Source organism: Coregonus clupeaformis, unplaced genomic scaffold, assembly GCF_020615455.1.
Source record: "Coregonus clupeaformis isolate EN_2021a unplaced genomic scaffold, ASM2061545v1 scaf0547, whole genome shotgun sequence".
Lineage (NCBI taxonomy): Eukaryota > Metazoa > Chordata > Actinopteri > Salmoniformes > Salmonidae > Coregonus > Coregonus clupeaformis.
The window spans coordinates 14,155-30,140 of record NW_025534002.1 but is presented as its reverse complement, the minus strand read 5'-3'; the positions used below and the strand labels follow the sequence as shown (position 1 = coordinate 30,140).

The window sequence follows — 15,986 nt, the reverse complement described above, 5'->3', positions numbered from 1 at the left end:
AGTAAAAAATAGATAAGTACAAAATAAAAAATAGCACATAATTAAAGTAAAATAAAATAACAATAGGGAGTGGCTTGCAAGTAAGTATTCACCCCCCTTGGCATTTTTCCTATTTTGTTGCCTTACAACCTGGAATTAAAATGTATTTTTGGGGGGTTTGTATCATTTGATTTACACAACATGCCTACCACTTTCAAGATGCAAAATATTTTGTTGTGTGAAACAAACAAGAAATAAGACTAAATAAAACACAAAACTTGAGCGTGCATAACCCCCCCCCCCCAGTCAATACTTTGTAGAGCCACTTTTTGTAGCAATTACAGCTGCAAGTCTCTTGGGGTATGTCTCTATAAGCTTGGCACATCTAGCCACTGGGATTTTTGCCCATTCTTCAAGGCAAAACTGCTCCAGCTCCTTCAAGTTGGATGGGTTCTGCTGGTGTACAGCAATCTTTAAGTCATACCACAGATTCTCAATTGGATTGAGGTCTGGGCTTTGACTAGGCCATTCCAAGACATTTAAATGTTTCCCCTTTGATAAAGAAATGTGTGAGTGAGATATGACTAAAATGTCACACCCTCATCTAAACTAATAATGTATGACTAATTAGTAGACTAGAGCTTAGAGAATTAATCAAATGTGTTTATATCCCAGCAAGAGTATAGACTGGTTCCCAAAACACACAGGGAAAGGGGAGTGAAAGGCTTGCAGGATATTGTGAGCAGGCGATAACTAAGGAATGCAGCCTATGATAAGAACATGTATATGTGTGTGTGTGTGTGTGTGTGACCTGATGGTCAGGAGATAAGTTTTCTAGTGGAAAACTACAGCCCGCCTAAGGCGGGGTGGGATTTTTCCTCTGACGTGTGCATATAAAAATATTGTATGACTATTTTGTTTCAGAACGTTCTTATGAATAAAGCCTGATGATTGTATGCTGGGCTGCTTGGTCTGATTATTAGAGATTACAACCTCTGGGATACAGACTGAGTAATAAGTTCATTTTTGAAACATTGGGATAGAAATTCTCGTAACACCCTTAAACCACTCAAGTGTTGCTTTAGCGGTATGCTTAGGGTCATTGTCCTGCTGGAAGGTGAACCTCCGTCCCAGTCTCAAATCTCTGGAAGACTGAAACAGGTTTCCCTCAAGAATTTCCCTGTATTTAGCGCCATCCATCATTCCTTCAATTCTGACCAGTTTCCCTGTCCCTGCCGATGAAAAACATCCCCACAGCATGATGCTGCCACCGCCATGCTTCACTGTGGGGATGGTGTTCTTGGGATTATGAAAGGTGTTGGGTTTGCGCCAGACATTTTCCTTGATGACCAAAAAGCTCAATTTTAGTCTCATCTGACCAGAGTACCTTCTTCCAAATGTTTGGGGAGTCTCCCACATGCCTTTTGGCAAATACCAAACATGTTTGCTTATTTTTTTCTTTAAGCAATGGCTTTTTTTCTGGCCACTCTTCCGTAAAGCCCAGCTCTGGGAGTGTATGGCTTAAAGTGGTCCGATGGACAGATACTCCAATCTCCGCTGTGGAGCTTTGCAGCTCCTTCAGGGTTGTCTTTGGTCTCTTTGTTGCCTCTCTGACTAATGCCCTCCTTGCCTTGATCGGTACTTCTCCACAACTTTGTCCCTGACCTGTTTGGAGAGCTCCTTGGTCTTCATCGTGCCGCTTGCTTGGTGGTGCCCCTTGCTTAGTGGTGTTGCAGACTCTGGGGCCTTTCAGAACAGGTGTATATATACTGAGATCATGTGACACTTAGATTGCACACAGGTGGACTTTATTTAACTAATTATGTGACATCTGAAGGTAATTGGTTGCACCAGATCTTATTTAGGGGCTTCATAGCAAAGGGGGTGAATACATATGCACGCACCACTTTTCCGTTATTAATTTTTTAGAATTTTTAGAATTCCCTACTCATTCAAAAACGGTCTGAAATAGCCTGGACAATAAATCTTTCAAATGGTTTAAGAGTGATCTGACAGACAGGACACAATGTGTGCTTTGTGATGGTGTCAAGTCTAGTTTCTTCAACAGCAGGGGTCAGTATTGGGACCTGTTCTTTTGACTGTTTATATAAATAATATTGGTATATGTATTAAATCCTGTAATATCAATCTGTATGCAGACGATATGGTTATGTATGCCATTCCACCGACTGTTGACCAAGCTATGTTAGAGCTGCAATCTGATTTAGTTGCATTACAGAAAGCCCTTGTTGATTCAAAACTTGTACTTAATGCAGGCAAAATGAAATATACGTTGTTCTCTAATTCACTGAAAAATGTCTCAGATGTGCTACATATTCACTCATTGGATGGCTCTCTTTTTGAGCAGGTTCCTTTCCTGTCTATTAATATCTGGGCTTTGGCTTGATAAAGATCTAACGTTTAAAAACATACTGATGAGCTAGTTAAAAAGCTAAGATTTAAAGTAGGGCTCTTTTAAAAAAAAATAGATTTTGCCTCTCCATGAACAGCAGGAAGCAGATTGTACAGTCAACTTTCCTGCCAGTTCTTGACTATGGTGACACCATTTACCAGATTGCAGCCACTGCTCTTAATCTTAAACCTTTGGATGCTGTTTACCATAGCGCCCTTCGCTTTATTACAGTTTTAATACTCAACACTCCATCCTTTATCAGAAGGTTGGCTGGACCTCACTAAAATCCCGTAGATCACTTCATTACTCCCTTCTTGTTTACAAAGCTCTGCTCCACAAGCTTCCAACATACCTTACTTCCCTGTTGAAATATAAATATATGAGATACCAAACCCGTTTGCAGAGTTGGTTAACTCTTGAGGTCCCGCTTGTCTTTGAAAAAATTTATAATTGTAGGCCATGGAAATATTTATTTATTTATTTTTATTTAACCTTTATTTAACCAGGTAAGCCAGTTGAGAACAAATTCTCATTTACAACTGCGACATGGCCAAGATAAAGCAAAGCAGTGCGATAAAAACAACAACACAGAGTTATATATGGGGTAAAACAAAACATAAAGTCAAAAATACAACAGAAAATATATATACAGTGTGTGCAAATGTAGCAAGTTATGGAGGTAAGGCAATAAATAGGCCATAGTGCAAAATAGTTATAATTAGTATTAACACTGGAATGATAGATGTGCAAGAGATGATGTGCAAATAGAGATACTGGGGTGCAAATGAGCAAAATAAATAACAATATGGGGATGAGGTAGTTGGGTGGGCTAATTTCAGATGGGCTGTGTACAGGTGCAGTGATCAGTAAGGTGCTCTGACAACTGATGCTTAAAGTTAGTGAGGGAGATAAGATTCTCCAGCTTCAGAGATTTTTGCAGTTCGTTCCAGTCATTGGCAGCAGAGAACTGGAAGGAATGGCGGCCAAAGGAGGTGTTGGCTTTGGGGATGACCAGTGAGACATACCTGCTGGAGCGCAGACTACTAATATGTTGTCTGGTGGATGTATATTGTACTACATAGAGTAGGCCTATGACATTTAAATAGCCTAAATTCAAGATGGTCATATCGTTCATCATCACTTTGCTCAGTGGTTCCCAATCTTTTTCGGTTACTGTACCACCAACATAATGTTGCTCTGCCAGGAGTACCCCTGAAGTACCCCCTCATGTGCATTTTAGCAGTAGATCTATGGTCCATGAGTATTCTCATGTACACCCTGTGGATAGACTAAGTACCCCCTAGGGGTCCTAGTACCCCTTGTTGGGAACCACTGATCTTTGCAGATGTTCCAATCAGTCATAGGCTATAGTCTACTACTTAGTTAATTCACAGTGCTTAAAAAATGGGCCTACATATTAATAGGGTGATTAAATACACCAAGTATTGTCTTTCCTATTTTTGTGCTATGGTGTTAATAGCAAGGACCTCGATCCTGTTTAAAACCACGTTTAATCGCGTGTCATGTTCAGGGATGTGAACTCCACTTGTGGTACCACGCGTCGACGACATCAGTCAGAACAGACAGCCATAACCTTAGCGCCATAGGAAAGGATATATCTCAATGCTGTACAGTCGCTTCCTCTCGTTGCTTCCTTCCCTTCATCCACACTGACCTGTGACACTTGGACAGGTAAAAGCAGATAGCCTAAGCCTAGGTTACCCGACTTCTGCATTGTCAATTTCACCTATCCTGCCTTTACAGATCAGTTCAAATACAGGGGATGGCGAGGAGGAAGACGATTGAGATTTGCCCAGAATGCTGGCAGAAAAGTAGTACACTGCATGCAGCATGCGCGTGTCTGAACGCGAAGACTTCACCTTGTTTTCCTAGTTCTCTGAACATTTTACTATATCACACGGTCTGAGTGGAGCAACATGTTCGAATATTTTTAACAGATATAATGTTGTGTTTTATTTTCAGAAACTATGAATGATTTATGCGCGTCGACAGTGTAAATAGAGCAATGAACGCGTCTGCTGGGACAGGAGTTTTTATCTTGTCCTTGACATCAATACCCATTTCAATTTTGTTCAACTCTCTGATCTACACTAACTGGTGAGTATGGATATTGTAGATAATATTGTTTTCATGTGTTTTGTGTTTGATTGTAGCCGTTAATAAACCTTATAATGCTTGATAGTGGATGATGCTATAGCCTAGTAGTTTTGTATGCAGTCTTCAATGCAATCTAGTTTAAAGGCATTAGTCATATGTATCCTAGTTGATTGTATTCTGCGTAGGTTATTTCTGTTTAGGCCTAATTAATTGAGGATTTTTTATTTCTAGCATTGAGACAATCTTTTTCGCTGGATCTACAACTGTTCTTATCTTGGCTATATCTGCACTATTTTTATTCAAGAAGGGGGCACCCAAAGACCCTCTATTCTATGGTAAGAGTTTACACTGTTTTCCTAGTACCCGCAAAACACCAGTCTCAACTTCAACAGTGAAGAGGCGACTCCGGGATGCTGACCTTCTAGGCAGAGTTGCAAAGAAAAATCCATATCTCAGACTGGCCAATAAAAAGAAAAGATGAAGATGGGCAGTCTGAGATATGGCTTTTTCTTTGCAACTCTGCCTAGAAGGTCAGCATCCCGGAGTCGCCTCTTCACTGTTGACGTTGAGACTGGTGTTTTGCGGGTACTATTTAATGAAGCTGCCAGTTGAGGACCTGTGAGGCGCCTGTTTCTCAAACTAGACACTCTAATGTATTTGTCCTCTTGCTCAGTTGTGCACTGCGGCCTCCCACACCTCTTTCTATTCTGGTTAGAGCCAGTTTGCGCTGTTCTGTGAAGGGAGTAGTACACAGCGTTGTACGAGATCTTCAGTTTCTTGGCAATTTCTCGCATGGAATAGCCTTCATTTCTCAGAACAAGAATAGACTGATGAGTTTCAGAAGAAAGTAATTTGTTTCTGGCAATTTTGAGCATGTAATCGAACCCACAATTGCTGATGCTCCAGATACTCAACTAGTCTCAAGAAGGCCAGTTTTATTGCTTCTTTAATCAGCACAACAGTTTTGAACTGTGCTAACATAATTGCAAAAGGGTTTTCTAATGATCGATAAGCCTTTTAAAATGATAAACTTGGATTAGCAAACACAACGTGCCATTGGAACCCAGGACTGATGGTTGCTGATAATGGGCCTCTGTACGCCTATGTAGATATTCCATAAAAAATCAACTGTTTCCAGCTACAATAGCCATTTACAACATTAACAATGTCTACACTGTATTTCTGATCAATTTGATGTTATTTTAATGGACAAAAAAGTTGCTTTTATTTAGAAAACAAGGACATTTCTAAGTGACCCCAAACTTTTGAACGGTAGTGTATATATACAGAACTATATTTATCCATATATATCCAAAGCAACTTACAGTAGTGTGTGCATACATTTTCATATGTGTGACCCCAGCCGGCATCGAAAACCCCCAGGATCCTGGACCTGGCGTTGCAAGCGCTATGCTCTACCAACTGAGCCACACTGGGCTCTACCTTCGCCATTGGACTTGTCTTTTCTATTTGGTTTTACTTGCTATGATTTCGTTATGTGGTTGTTAATTGAAGGAACTGATTGTAAGAGTGTCTGCTAAATGACTAGAATAACTAAAATAAGTAAAAGTAAAATGGAAATGTATTATTCAGTGTTCTCTTGTTCTGCCAGTGTTTGCAGTGTATGCGTTCCTGAGTGTGGTAAACCTGATCATTGGTCTGGAGCAGGACAGTATCATCGATGGTTTCATCACCTTCTATCTAAAAAATGCAAGTAAACATCCCTACGGCACACACACGGACCGACGGAAGGACCCACATGGACGAACGGACGCACGCATGGACACACACACACGGATGGACACACACACGGACGCATGCACACACACACACACTGCCTACAGTCCGTGCCATTGAATACAGAATTGAAAACTGAAAACTGAAAACTGACCCATGCAATGAAGAACCCAATGAAAACGGACTTTAACAGTGTTGTAATAATACATCTTTATAATGTTCATTACAGGCAGACCCCTACATTAACACGGCCCATGGACACATGATCTCCTATTGGGATGGATGTGTCCACTATCTCATGTACCTGCTCATGGTTGCAGCTATAACCTGGGGGTATGTGCTTTACATTGACTTTATAGCCGTTTTAGGAGACACATCCAAAGAGGTTTAGAAAAATAACATTTAAGTGAGTCTTTTAAGACCGTATAAGTAAGTTCAATGGAATCTGTTAAGACTATATAAGTAAGTTTAATGGAGTCTATTTAAGCCTGAGGGTGTGTGGTATATGGCCAATATACCACGGCTAACAGCTGTTCTTAGGGACGATGCAATGCGGAGTACCTGGTTACAGCCCTTAGCCGTGGTATATTGGCCATATACCACAAACCCCCGAGGTGCCTTATTGCTATTATAAACTGGTTTTCAACGTAATTAGAGCAGTAAAAATAAATGTGTGTCATACCCGTGGTATACAGTCTGATATACCACAGCTGTTAGCCAATCAGCATTCAAGGCTCGAACCACCCAGTTTATAAAAAAGCTTTAAAGGTAAGGAAGCTGAAACAATCATACATTTACATTGATAGCAAATACCACTCAACTGTACTGAACTGGGGGTAATAGCTCCTTAATAACTCCTTATTATGAGGGTGTCTCAGCCTTTAGCTCATGCTCACACATTAACAGACATGACTCCTGTCAGTATCAGACATGATGACTTGGGGTGCCGTATTATTTATATACAGTGAGCTCCAAATGTATTGGAACAGTGACTCATTTGTTGTTGTTTTGGCTCTGTACTCCAGCAATTTGGATTTGAAATGATACAAGACTATGAGGTTAAAGTGCAGACTGCCAGCTTTAATTTGAGGGTATTTTCATCCATATTGGGTGAACTGTTTAGAAATTACAGTACCTTTTGTACATAGTCCACCGATTTTAGGGGACCAAAAGTATTGGGACAAATTCACTTATTTGGTCCCATATTCATAGCATGCAATGATTACATCAAGCTTGTGACTCTACAAATTTGTTGGATGCATTTGCTGTTTGTTTTGGTTGTGTTTCAGATTATTTTGTGCCCAATAGAAATTAATGGTAAATAATGTATTGTGTCATTTTGGAGTCACTTTTATTGTAAATAAGAATATAATATGTTTCTACATTAATGTGGATGCTACCCTGATTATGGATCATCCTGAGTGAATGGTGAATAATGATGAGTGAGAAAGTTATATACTGTAGTGCACTAATTTTGACCAGAGCCCATAGAGGTCTTAGTTATGGGCTACAACAAGGAGCCACAGTTACGATGCGTGATGTATGTGTTGTGTGTTGTGTGTTGTGTGATGTGTGTGTTGTGTGATGTGCGTGTTGTGTGTGTTGTGATGTGTGTGTTGCCTGTCTTTGCAGGGCGAGCTACAGAGCCATCGGCCTGTACTGGGTGGGGTCAATTCTCATGCGCATCATTGTCTACATTCCTGGGAATGTTGTGGGTGGGTACACTCAAACTAATGGATAAAATTAGACCATTACTTGATTGAACATGCATGGCTGATACAGTGAGGGAAAAAAGTATTTGATCCCCTGCTGATTTTGTACATTTGCCCACTGACAAAGACATGATCAGTCTATAATTTTAATGCTAGGTTTATTTGAACAGTGAGAGACAGAATAACAACAAGAAAATCCAGAAAAACGCATGTCAAAAATGTTATAAATTGATTTGCATTTTAATGAGGGAAATAAGTATTTGACCCCTCTGCAAAACATGACTTAGTACTTGGTGGCAAAACCCTTTTTGGCAATCACAGAGGTCAGACGTTTCTTGTAGTTGGCTACCAGGTTTGCACACATCTCAGGAGGGATTTTGTCCCACTCCTCTTTGCAGATCTTCTCCAAGTCATTAAGGTTTCGAGCCTGACGTTTGGCAACTCGAACCTTCAGTTCCCTCCACAGATTTTCTATGGGATTAAGGTCTGGAGATTGGCTAGGCCACTCCAGGACCTTAATGTGCTTCTTCTTGAGCCACTCCTTTGTTGCCTTGGCCGTGTGTTTTGGGTCATTATCATGCTGGAATACCCATCCACGACCCATTTTCAATGCCCTGGCTGAGGGAAGGAGGTTCTCACCCAAGATTTGACGGTACATGGCCCCGTCCATCGTCCCTTTGATGCGGTGAAGTTGTCCTGTCCCCTTAGCAGAAAAACACCCCCAAAGCATAATGTTTCCACCTCCATGTTTGACGGTGGGGATGGTGTTCTTGGGGTCATAGGCAGCATTCCTCCTCCTCCAAACACGGCGAGTTGAGTTGATGCGAAAGAGCTCCATTTTGGTCTCATCTGACCACAACACTTTCACCCAGTTCTCCTCTGAATCATTCAGATGTTCATTGGCAAACTTCAGACGGCCCTGTATATGTGCTTTCTTGAGCAGGGGGACCTTGCGGGCGCTGCAGGATTTCAGTCCTTGACGGCGTAGTGTGTTAGCAATTGTTTTCGTGGTCACTATGGTCCCAGCTGCCTTGAGATCATTGACAAGATCCTCCCGTGTAGTTCTGGGCTGATTCCTCACTGTTCTCATGATCATTGCAACTCCACGAGGTGAGATCTTGCATGGAGCCCCAGGCCAAGGGAGATTGACAGTTCTTTTGTGTTTCTTCCATATTGCGAATCGCACCAACTGTTGTCACCTTCTCACCAAGCTGCTTGGCGATGGTCTTGTAGCCCATTCCAGCCTTGTGTAGGTCTACAATCTTGTCCCTGACATCCTTGGAGAGCTCTTTGGTCTTGGCCATGGTGGAGAGTTTGGAATCTGATTGATTGATTGCTTCTGTGGACAGGTGTCTTTTATACAGGTAACAAACTGAGATTAGAAGCACTCCCTTTAAGAGTGTGCTCCTAATCTCAGCTCGTTACCTGTATAAAAGACACCTGGGAGCCAGAAATCTTTCTGATTGAGAGGGGGTCAAATACTTATTTCCCTCATTAAAATGCAAATCAATTTATAACATTTTTGACATGCGTTTTTCTGGATTTTGTTGTTGTTATTCTGTCTCTCACTGTTCAAATAAACCTACCATTAAAATTATAGACTGATCATTTCTTTGTCAGTGGGCAAACGTACAAAATCAGCAGGGGATCAAATACTTTTTTCCCTCACTGTATGCTCTATCCCTGAACACAATGCAAATCAGTCTCAGCACGGATCTAGTGAGATTTACGGCTGGACAGACGGACAGAAAGACAGACAGAACATGTATTGTCTGACCTCAGAGAGGAACATTACATTTTCACACATACTTTTTGATCTCTCTCCACCAGGGAAGTATGGTACCCAGCTGAGCCCCCTGTTCCTGGTCCACATGCTCTACGTCGTGGTGTCGGTGTGGGCCTGCTTCCGCGTCTTCAGCCAGTCCTCCACCAGACAGGCTCGGCCAATGGTAAGAGCCCAATCCTTCAGGGTCAAAGGTCATACAGTAGCCTAACCCAAGGCAACTGTATTGCATTGTAACCGGATGCTGTAATGCAATGCAGCAAGTGACATAGTTATTGTCAGGCTCCGCCAATGGTGAAAGGCCAATTTACTCAGGGGTCAGGGGTCAAGGGTCAACATGCCATAACCCAGAGCAACATGTGTTACATAGTCACTCTCCATTTATCAGTAAAAGGCCTACTTGTTTGAGCAATGATACATCCACCATGATTGACCACTGGGGATTTTGGTTAAAGATAACACAGTAAAAATAGATGTTCCCAGATATTATTAGACAATTCAATGGGAATTGGCTCCTCTTGCAGAGGCCAAGCATTTTTTGACAAAATGTTTTCATGTCAATCTGAAGCATTTCAATCTGAAGCAATTTTTTATTTTATTTTGTTCACTCAATCCTGCAAAGCTTTTTTGGTGTGCATACATCGAGCGACAAATCTTGACTTGAGCAATATCACTATCCATTAAAACAGAGAGACATCGCTGATGTTGTTAGTGTTGTTTTGTTTGTTTTTTGTATGTCAGAGTATCCATGAGGCCCAGAGGACTACGCTGGTAGAGAGGCCCCTAGACTTTCTGTTTGTCATCTACCTTGTCCCCGCTACATTTTTCTGTGTCTTCAGAGGCCTGGTAAGAACCGTTGCCAAACTACAGATACCAGCCAGTTGTACTTCTAATGGATCTATGGGTTACAGTGGCGGCTGCCAGGTCCCCCTCGCAAAAGAGGTTTCCAACCTCAAGGGTCTTTCCCTGGTTAAATAAAGGTAAAAAGAATCTGAGAAGGATGATGGATGAAAATGTTAGAGCATGGTGCTGGCAACACCAATGTCAACACACCAGGGCCACCTAATACTGAATATGTCACTCTGAGCTGAATAAAAGCTTCTGTTACAAAAGGACCTCATCATTATAGTTATACTCATTGCTGAAGAAAGGTGTGAGGCCCATTTAGCTGTTTATAACTGGGCCTGATGTAAAACTCATTGAACAGTGTGTCCTAGGTGGCCCTGGACTGCCCGACAGAGTGGTGTCAGGAGTACACCCAGCAATATGAGCCTTACCTAAAGGACCCCTCATCTTATCCTAAAATACAGGTAAGATTGCATTGTGTGTGGTGCGTGTGGCCCGCTGTTTAATACTAAATGTCTTGTTAAACTTAAGTTCTTCCTCACGGAAATTGTTAAAGAAAAGTTACAATTTAATTTCACTTATGGTGCGTTAGCTCACAGCACAGGTGTCTTAGCAAGAGGAAAATGTCACCCTAGGTCTTAATCCTAAATGAATGGAAAAGAGTGGCACCGTCTTATCGTTAGATCTGATGAGACGGTGCCAACCTTTACATTCATATGGGATCGAGGCCTGCTGATTTCTCTAAACAGCAGATAGACTAGCACATAGAATATAGACAGCTTGACTTTAGATCACTTAGTAATAGGGAATGGAAATGTCTCAACAGGTTTGAGGGTTTAGGGATGAACCATCCCTTTAAGAGTGTCCAACTAATTACAAGTATGGGTAACTAAATACGTGTGTGTCTGAAAGTGGGCGTTGCAAAAGAAGTGGGTGGATCAACAGCGATGGGTGTAATGTTAGTGGGTGGATCAATAGCAATGGGTGTAACATCAGTGGGTGGATCAACAGCGTCATCCAGGGTAAGTGAGGGTTTGGCCGGCAGGGATGTTCTTGTCCCATCGCGCACTAGCGACACCTGTGGCGGGCCGAGCGCAGTGCACGCTGACTCGGTCGCCAGGTGTACAGTGTTTCGTCCGACACATTGGTGCGGCTGGCTTCCGGGTTAAGCAGGCACTGTGTCAAGAAGCAGTGCGGCTCGGTTGGGTTGTGTTTCGGAGGACGCACGACTCTCGACCTTCACCTCTCCCGTGTCCGTACGGGAGTTGCAGCGATGGGACAAGACTGTAACTACCAATTGGATACCACGAAATTGGGGAGAAAAAAAGACCAATTAGTGGAAAACAGATCAGAATTGTGCTGCATGTGTAAAAGCAACCTACTATGTCTCTGCTGTGTCCTAGATGATAGTGAACATGCTTTACTCCGGTCCGTACTACATCATTGCTCTCTACGGGCTGCTCGTGCCTGGGTGTGAGTGGATGCCTGACCTCACTCTGGTCCACTCTGGGGCAATAGCACAGGTGAGTGGGGAGCATAGAAATATAACTGGAATTAAATTACTATTTTTATTCTAGTTCTATGGTGGGGAAGTAGACCTGGGTTAAAACAGTATTTGTTTTATTTTAAAATTGCTTTCAGAGTTTGATTGAGCCTGCTTGGAGTGCTAGATGGGTGGGATTTGCACTTTTGGGACTATGGCATTGGTTTCATTGTCAGGGAAGCTCAATGAAGCTCAGTTTAAGTTTTACAGGTGATACAAATACTATTTGAACCCATGTCCTATGGTAACTATTGCAGCTATTGAATATTAGCCAATAGCCAGAGCATGAGTGTTTCTCTCTCTCTGGCACAGAAAGCAGTGTGCAATAAAAATAAGTAGGGTGAAATGTCCCATCCTACATGCTGATCTTGGGTCAGTTGTGCATTTTCCCCACTATAGGTCAAGGTTAGGGTTGGGGGAGCGGATCCTAGATCTATACCTAGGGGAAACTTCACCTATACAAATACCAGTGTGGTCCTAGATAAAGCCTGTGAATGACTGTGGCTCTGCACATGGTTAAGTCATCTGAATTCCTGTGGACAAGCTGTAGTACTGCAAAGGCCAGTGTGCGCACACACGCACAGACACACACAGACACACACAGACACACACACACAGCACACACACACACACACACACACACACACACACACACACACTCACACACAGTCTGATTAGTGCTATATATACCTGGGTTTCTAAGGTACTCTCTCTAACAAGGGCTCAGGGAGCGCTCTGTATATGGCCAGTATTTTGATGCATCTTTAAGGACCGGTGATATTTGCTAAAGCAACTGACCCACAGTATGCAGGCTTTTGTTCCAGCCTTGTCCTAAACAACACACCTGATTCAACTGATCAACAAATCATCACACCAGGTCTTGATGAGTTGAATCAGTTTTTAGTGACATACAGATAGACGTTGGACTGACACGTTCTTTTTCAGGTGGGTTTACCTTGCTTGCAGACCTATTTCCCTTTGGGTACAATACATTTTGGTTGATTGATCGGTCAAAATGTATGTATGTGTACCACTAAAAGCTTATTTACAGATCACGTGTGTGGTTGGAAGAAGCAAACAAAACAGTGAGCGGCTGCCATTGCTTTGTTGTGAAGCCAGTAGGCTGCCCTGTGTTGTCAGTCCCAAGAGAGACAAAAGCCGGGGCCATCTTTAGACACAGCAGGCACATTGGTATTGTATACAAGCCAGCTGCCTAGCCAGGCTAAATATAGAGGTAGAGAGTGTACAGACAGGCAGACAGACAGACAAGCAGGCTGACAGGCAAACAGGCAGGCAGACAGACACAGACAAGCAGACAGACAGACAGACTGATACGTCTTGTTTCAATGCCACTCCATGCTAGGAATGACAGGAGTAGGCTACAGGGAAATAGGCCCGGTACAGAGATTGATAGTGGAGAGATATTCCACTCATGATGGTGACAGAATCTGATAGTAAACAGCTCAGGAGAGTGTAGGTCTATGCTATGGTACAGGGTTCATAGCAGATGTATGGTATGCTTGTACAGTATATAGAAGATGCGTACCAAGAAATACAGCTATTCTAGTGTATCGTCCATCTGTCATGTTGAGATTGTCAAAACACATCCTTCATTTTTTTTCATTCTTTCTCCTCCTCATCTTCTCCCTCTTTCTTCTCCCCTTATCTCCCCCATTCTTTCTCCTCCTCATCTTCTCCCTCTTTCTTCTCCCCTTATCTCCCCCATTCTTTCTCCTCCTCATCTTCTCCCCTTATCTCCCCCATTCTTTCTCCTCCACTTCTTGTTCTTATACTCTCTCTGTCTTCTCTCCTCCTCCTCAGGCCCAGTTCTCCCACATCGGTGCATCTTTCCACACGCGGACGCCGTTCTCCTACAGAGTACCAGCTGACAGCCAGATTGTCTTCCTATTAGTCAACGCCCTGTATGCCATCGTACCTCAAGCCCTCTGCTACCGCTGTGTCACCAGCCCTGCCTTCTTCCTCAGAGACCAACCCAATGACAAGAAGACTGACTGAAGGAACTGGCTGACTGGCTGTCTGTCTGGCTGGCTGGCTGACTGGCTGACGGACTCAGGCCCTGACTACACAGAAACCAGTCCAAAAGTATCTCTCTGCCTAGCATAACCTGGTGGCCACTGTTTCATGTTCTGCACTGGCCAACTCCAAGTGTAGTCCATTCTATACTCACTACTGTACTCTCTATTGTACTCTACTGTAGTCTCACTGCTGTACTCTACTGGCCGCAACACAACAGCAATGAGACTTAAAAACAGCATCCAAGCATCTCCTGCCCAGTGGTACAACATTCCTTTACATAGAAAGAAAACTTGATACCTTTACTCTTCATTTCTGTTTGTCAGTGACTAGTCTTTATGGGACTGACGTCACATCAGAGTAGGAGTGCTGATTTAGGATCAGTTTAGCCTTTTAGATTGCAATGAATAACAATATACGGACAGGGGGGGACCTGATCCTAGATCTGCAGCACTCCTAGTCTGGGACATTTTATGAATACAGCCCTGTTCTAAATGTGTGTTTTCAGCTAAATTACTTATTGTATTCTCTGGTTCTGTCAAGCACTACAACGTTTACGTTTAAATAAGACAAGAGGTTTGGTGTCATAAAATGCTATATGGTGAATCAACATAGATTGTGTGATGTTTAAAGGTGTTTAGAAAGATAATGTAAGTACTAGTTTTGTGATGCAATATTTGTGTACAATAAATTTTTTCAATTGTTAAAAACCTGAAAGAAATCTTGATTTGTAAAATCTGATTTGTGTTTTCTAGCTCTTTTGGTGCCCTTGCGTGTGAGATGTCTGTGTTATCCAAATAATCAGTGTTTGCAAACACTGAGTGCATTCCAATGAGTTTATTCTGTAAAAGTATTGTCCATAAACAGCAAAAAACAGTTTACTTTAAACTACAAACCTTTCAAATGTAAAACATGTTCCAATTCCGTGCATTGACAAAGATTGAAAGGTTTAAACAAAAAAATGAAAATGTATGAGTTTACATTTCACACAGTGTTATAATCAACTATCATCAAAAAATAAATATAATATATTTTTTCATAAAGACAGAAATAGGAAGGAAAGAAGGCAACTGGCATCCCGTTGATGGGAGTGTGTAACAGTACGATGAACCAAGGCAGAAAACACAATTTTCCAGCATGCCAGATGCCAACTTTACACCAAACACTAAAGCTGCATTCATGACAAGTTGGATACTCTGAAAATATGACTTGTACACTTGGAGCAACGAGTTGTGTGCATTCACGTGCCTTGAACTGGTTGAGAACGCTGATTGGTTAATGGCAAACAAGCTGCATCAATCACAAATGAAAGTACAGCTATCAAGCTTGTAAAGAAATTATAGTGTTAAAAAATATATATAAATAGCACGTTTTTTTTTTATAGATAATGTTTTGTTGTTGCATTTAACTGCCGAAAATGTTGTTATGGAGGTAATTTCCTTAGTAGGTGATGTCAGAGGTCAGCATGTCAGAGGTCAGCATGTCAGAGGTCAGCATGTCGGAGAAGTCAGAGCACAGGAATGATACCCGAGTTTCCCACTTGTAATTACTTGGAGGGCCGTTCAAATGTTGTTCTTTTCACTCGGAAGCTTGTATTTCTGAGTTTCCAACATGTCATAAATGCCGAAGGATGAAAACCAATATATCGTCTGAAAAAGGTGCTTTGCAAACATTGTTGTGTTATGTCTTATTTTCTCCTTCACTGCACGGTGGAAGAAGTGTGAATGGAAAAACAGCAGGTATACTGAACAAAAATATAAATGCAACATGCAACAATTTCAATGATTTTACTGAGTTACAGTTCATATAAGGAAATCAGTC

The 15,986-nt window shown here is 42.0% G+C and overlaps 1 protein-coding gene across 2 annotated transcripts; it reads left to right on the top strand.

The window, feature by feature from the left end:
* The first annotated feature begins 3,996 nt into the window (after window positions 1–3,996).
* On the top strand, window positions 3,997–14,882 carry LOC121582968 (transmembrane 6 superfamily member 1). Of its 2 annotated transcripts, XM_045215897.1 has the most exons (11): window positions 3,997–4,084; window positions 4,376–4,510; window positions 4,742–4,845; window positions 6,123–6,220; window positions 6,477–6,580; window positions 7,880–7,962; window positions 9,790–9,908; window positions 10,484–10,588; window positions 10,960–11,052; window positions 11,992–12,111; window positions 13,953–14,882. In XM_045215897.1, the coding sequence occupies exons 2-11, from the start codon at window positions 4,392–4,394 to the stop codon at window positions 14,145–14,147; spliced, it is 1,140 nt and encodes a 379-aa protein (XP_045071832.1). In that variant the 5' UTR covers window positions 3,997–4,084; window positions 4,376–4,391; the 3' UTR covers window positions 14,148–14,882. The 2 variants fall into 2 exon arrangements, with proteins under 2 accessions (XP_045071832.1, XP_041755094.1); XM_041899160.2 differs by lacking the exon at window positions 3,997–4,084 and having other exon boundaries at window positions 4,239–4,510.
* The last annotated feature ends 1,104 nt before the right edge of the window (window positions 14,883–15,986 follow it).

What these genes read in the sequence shown, in the direction of transcription:
- LOC121582968 (XM_045215897.1), top strand. Translation starts at nt 4,392, where the DNA reads ATGCGCGTCGACAGTGTAAATAGAGCAATGAACGCGTCTGCTGGGACA. An exon ending in CCAGACAGGCTCGGCCAATG is followed by an intron (nt 9,909 to 10,483) that starts GTAAGAGCCCAA and finishes TTTGTATGTCAG; the next exon opens with AGTATCCATGAGGCCCAGAG. An exon ending in TCTGTGTCTTCAGAGGCCTG is followed by an intron (nt 10,589 to 10,959) that starts GTAAGAACCGTT and finishes AGTGTGTCCTAG; the next exon opens with GTGGCCCTGGACTGCCCGAC.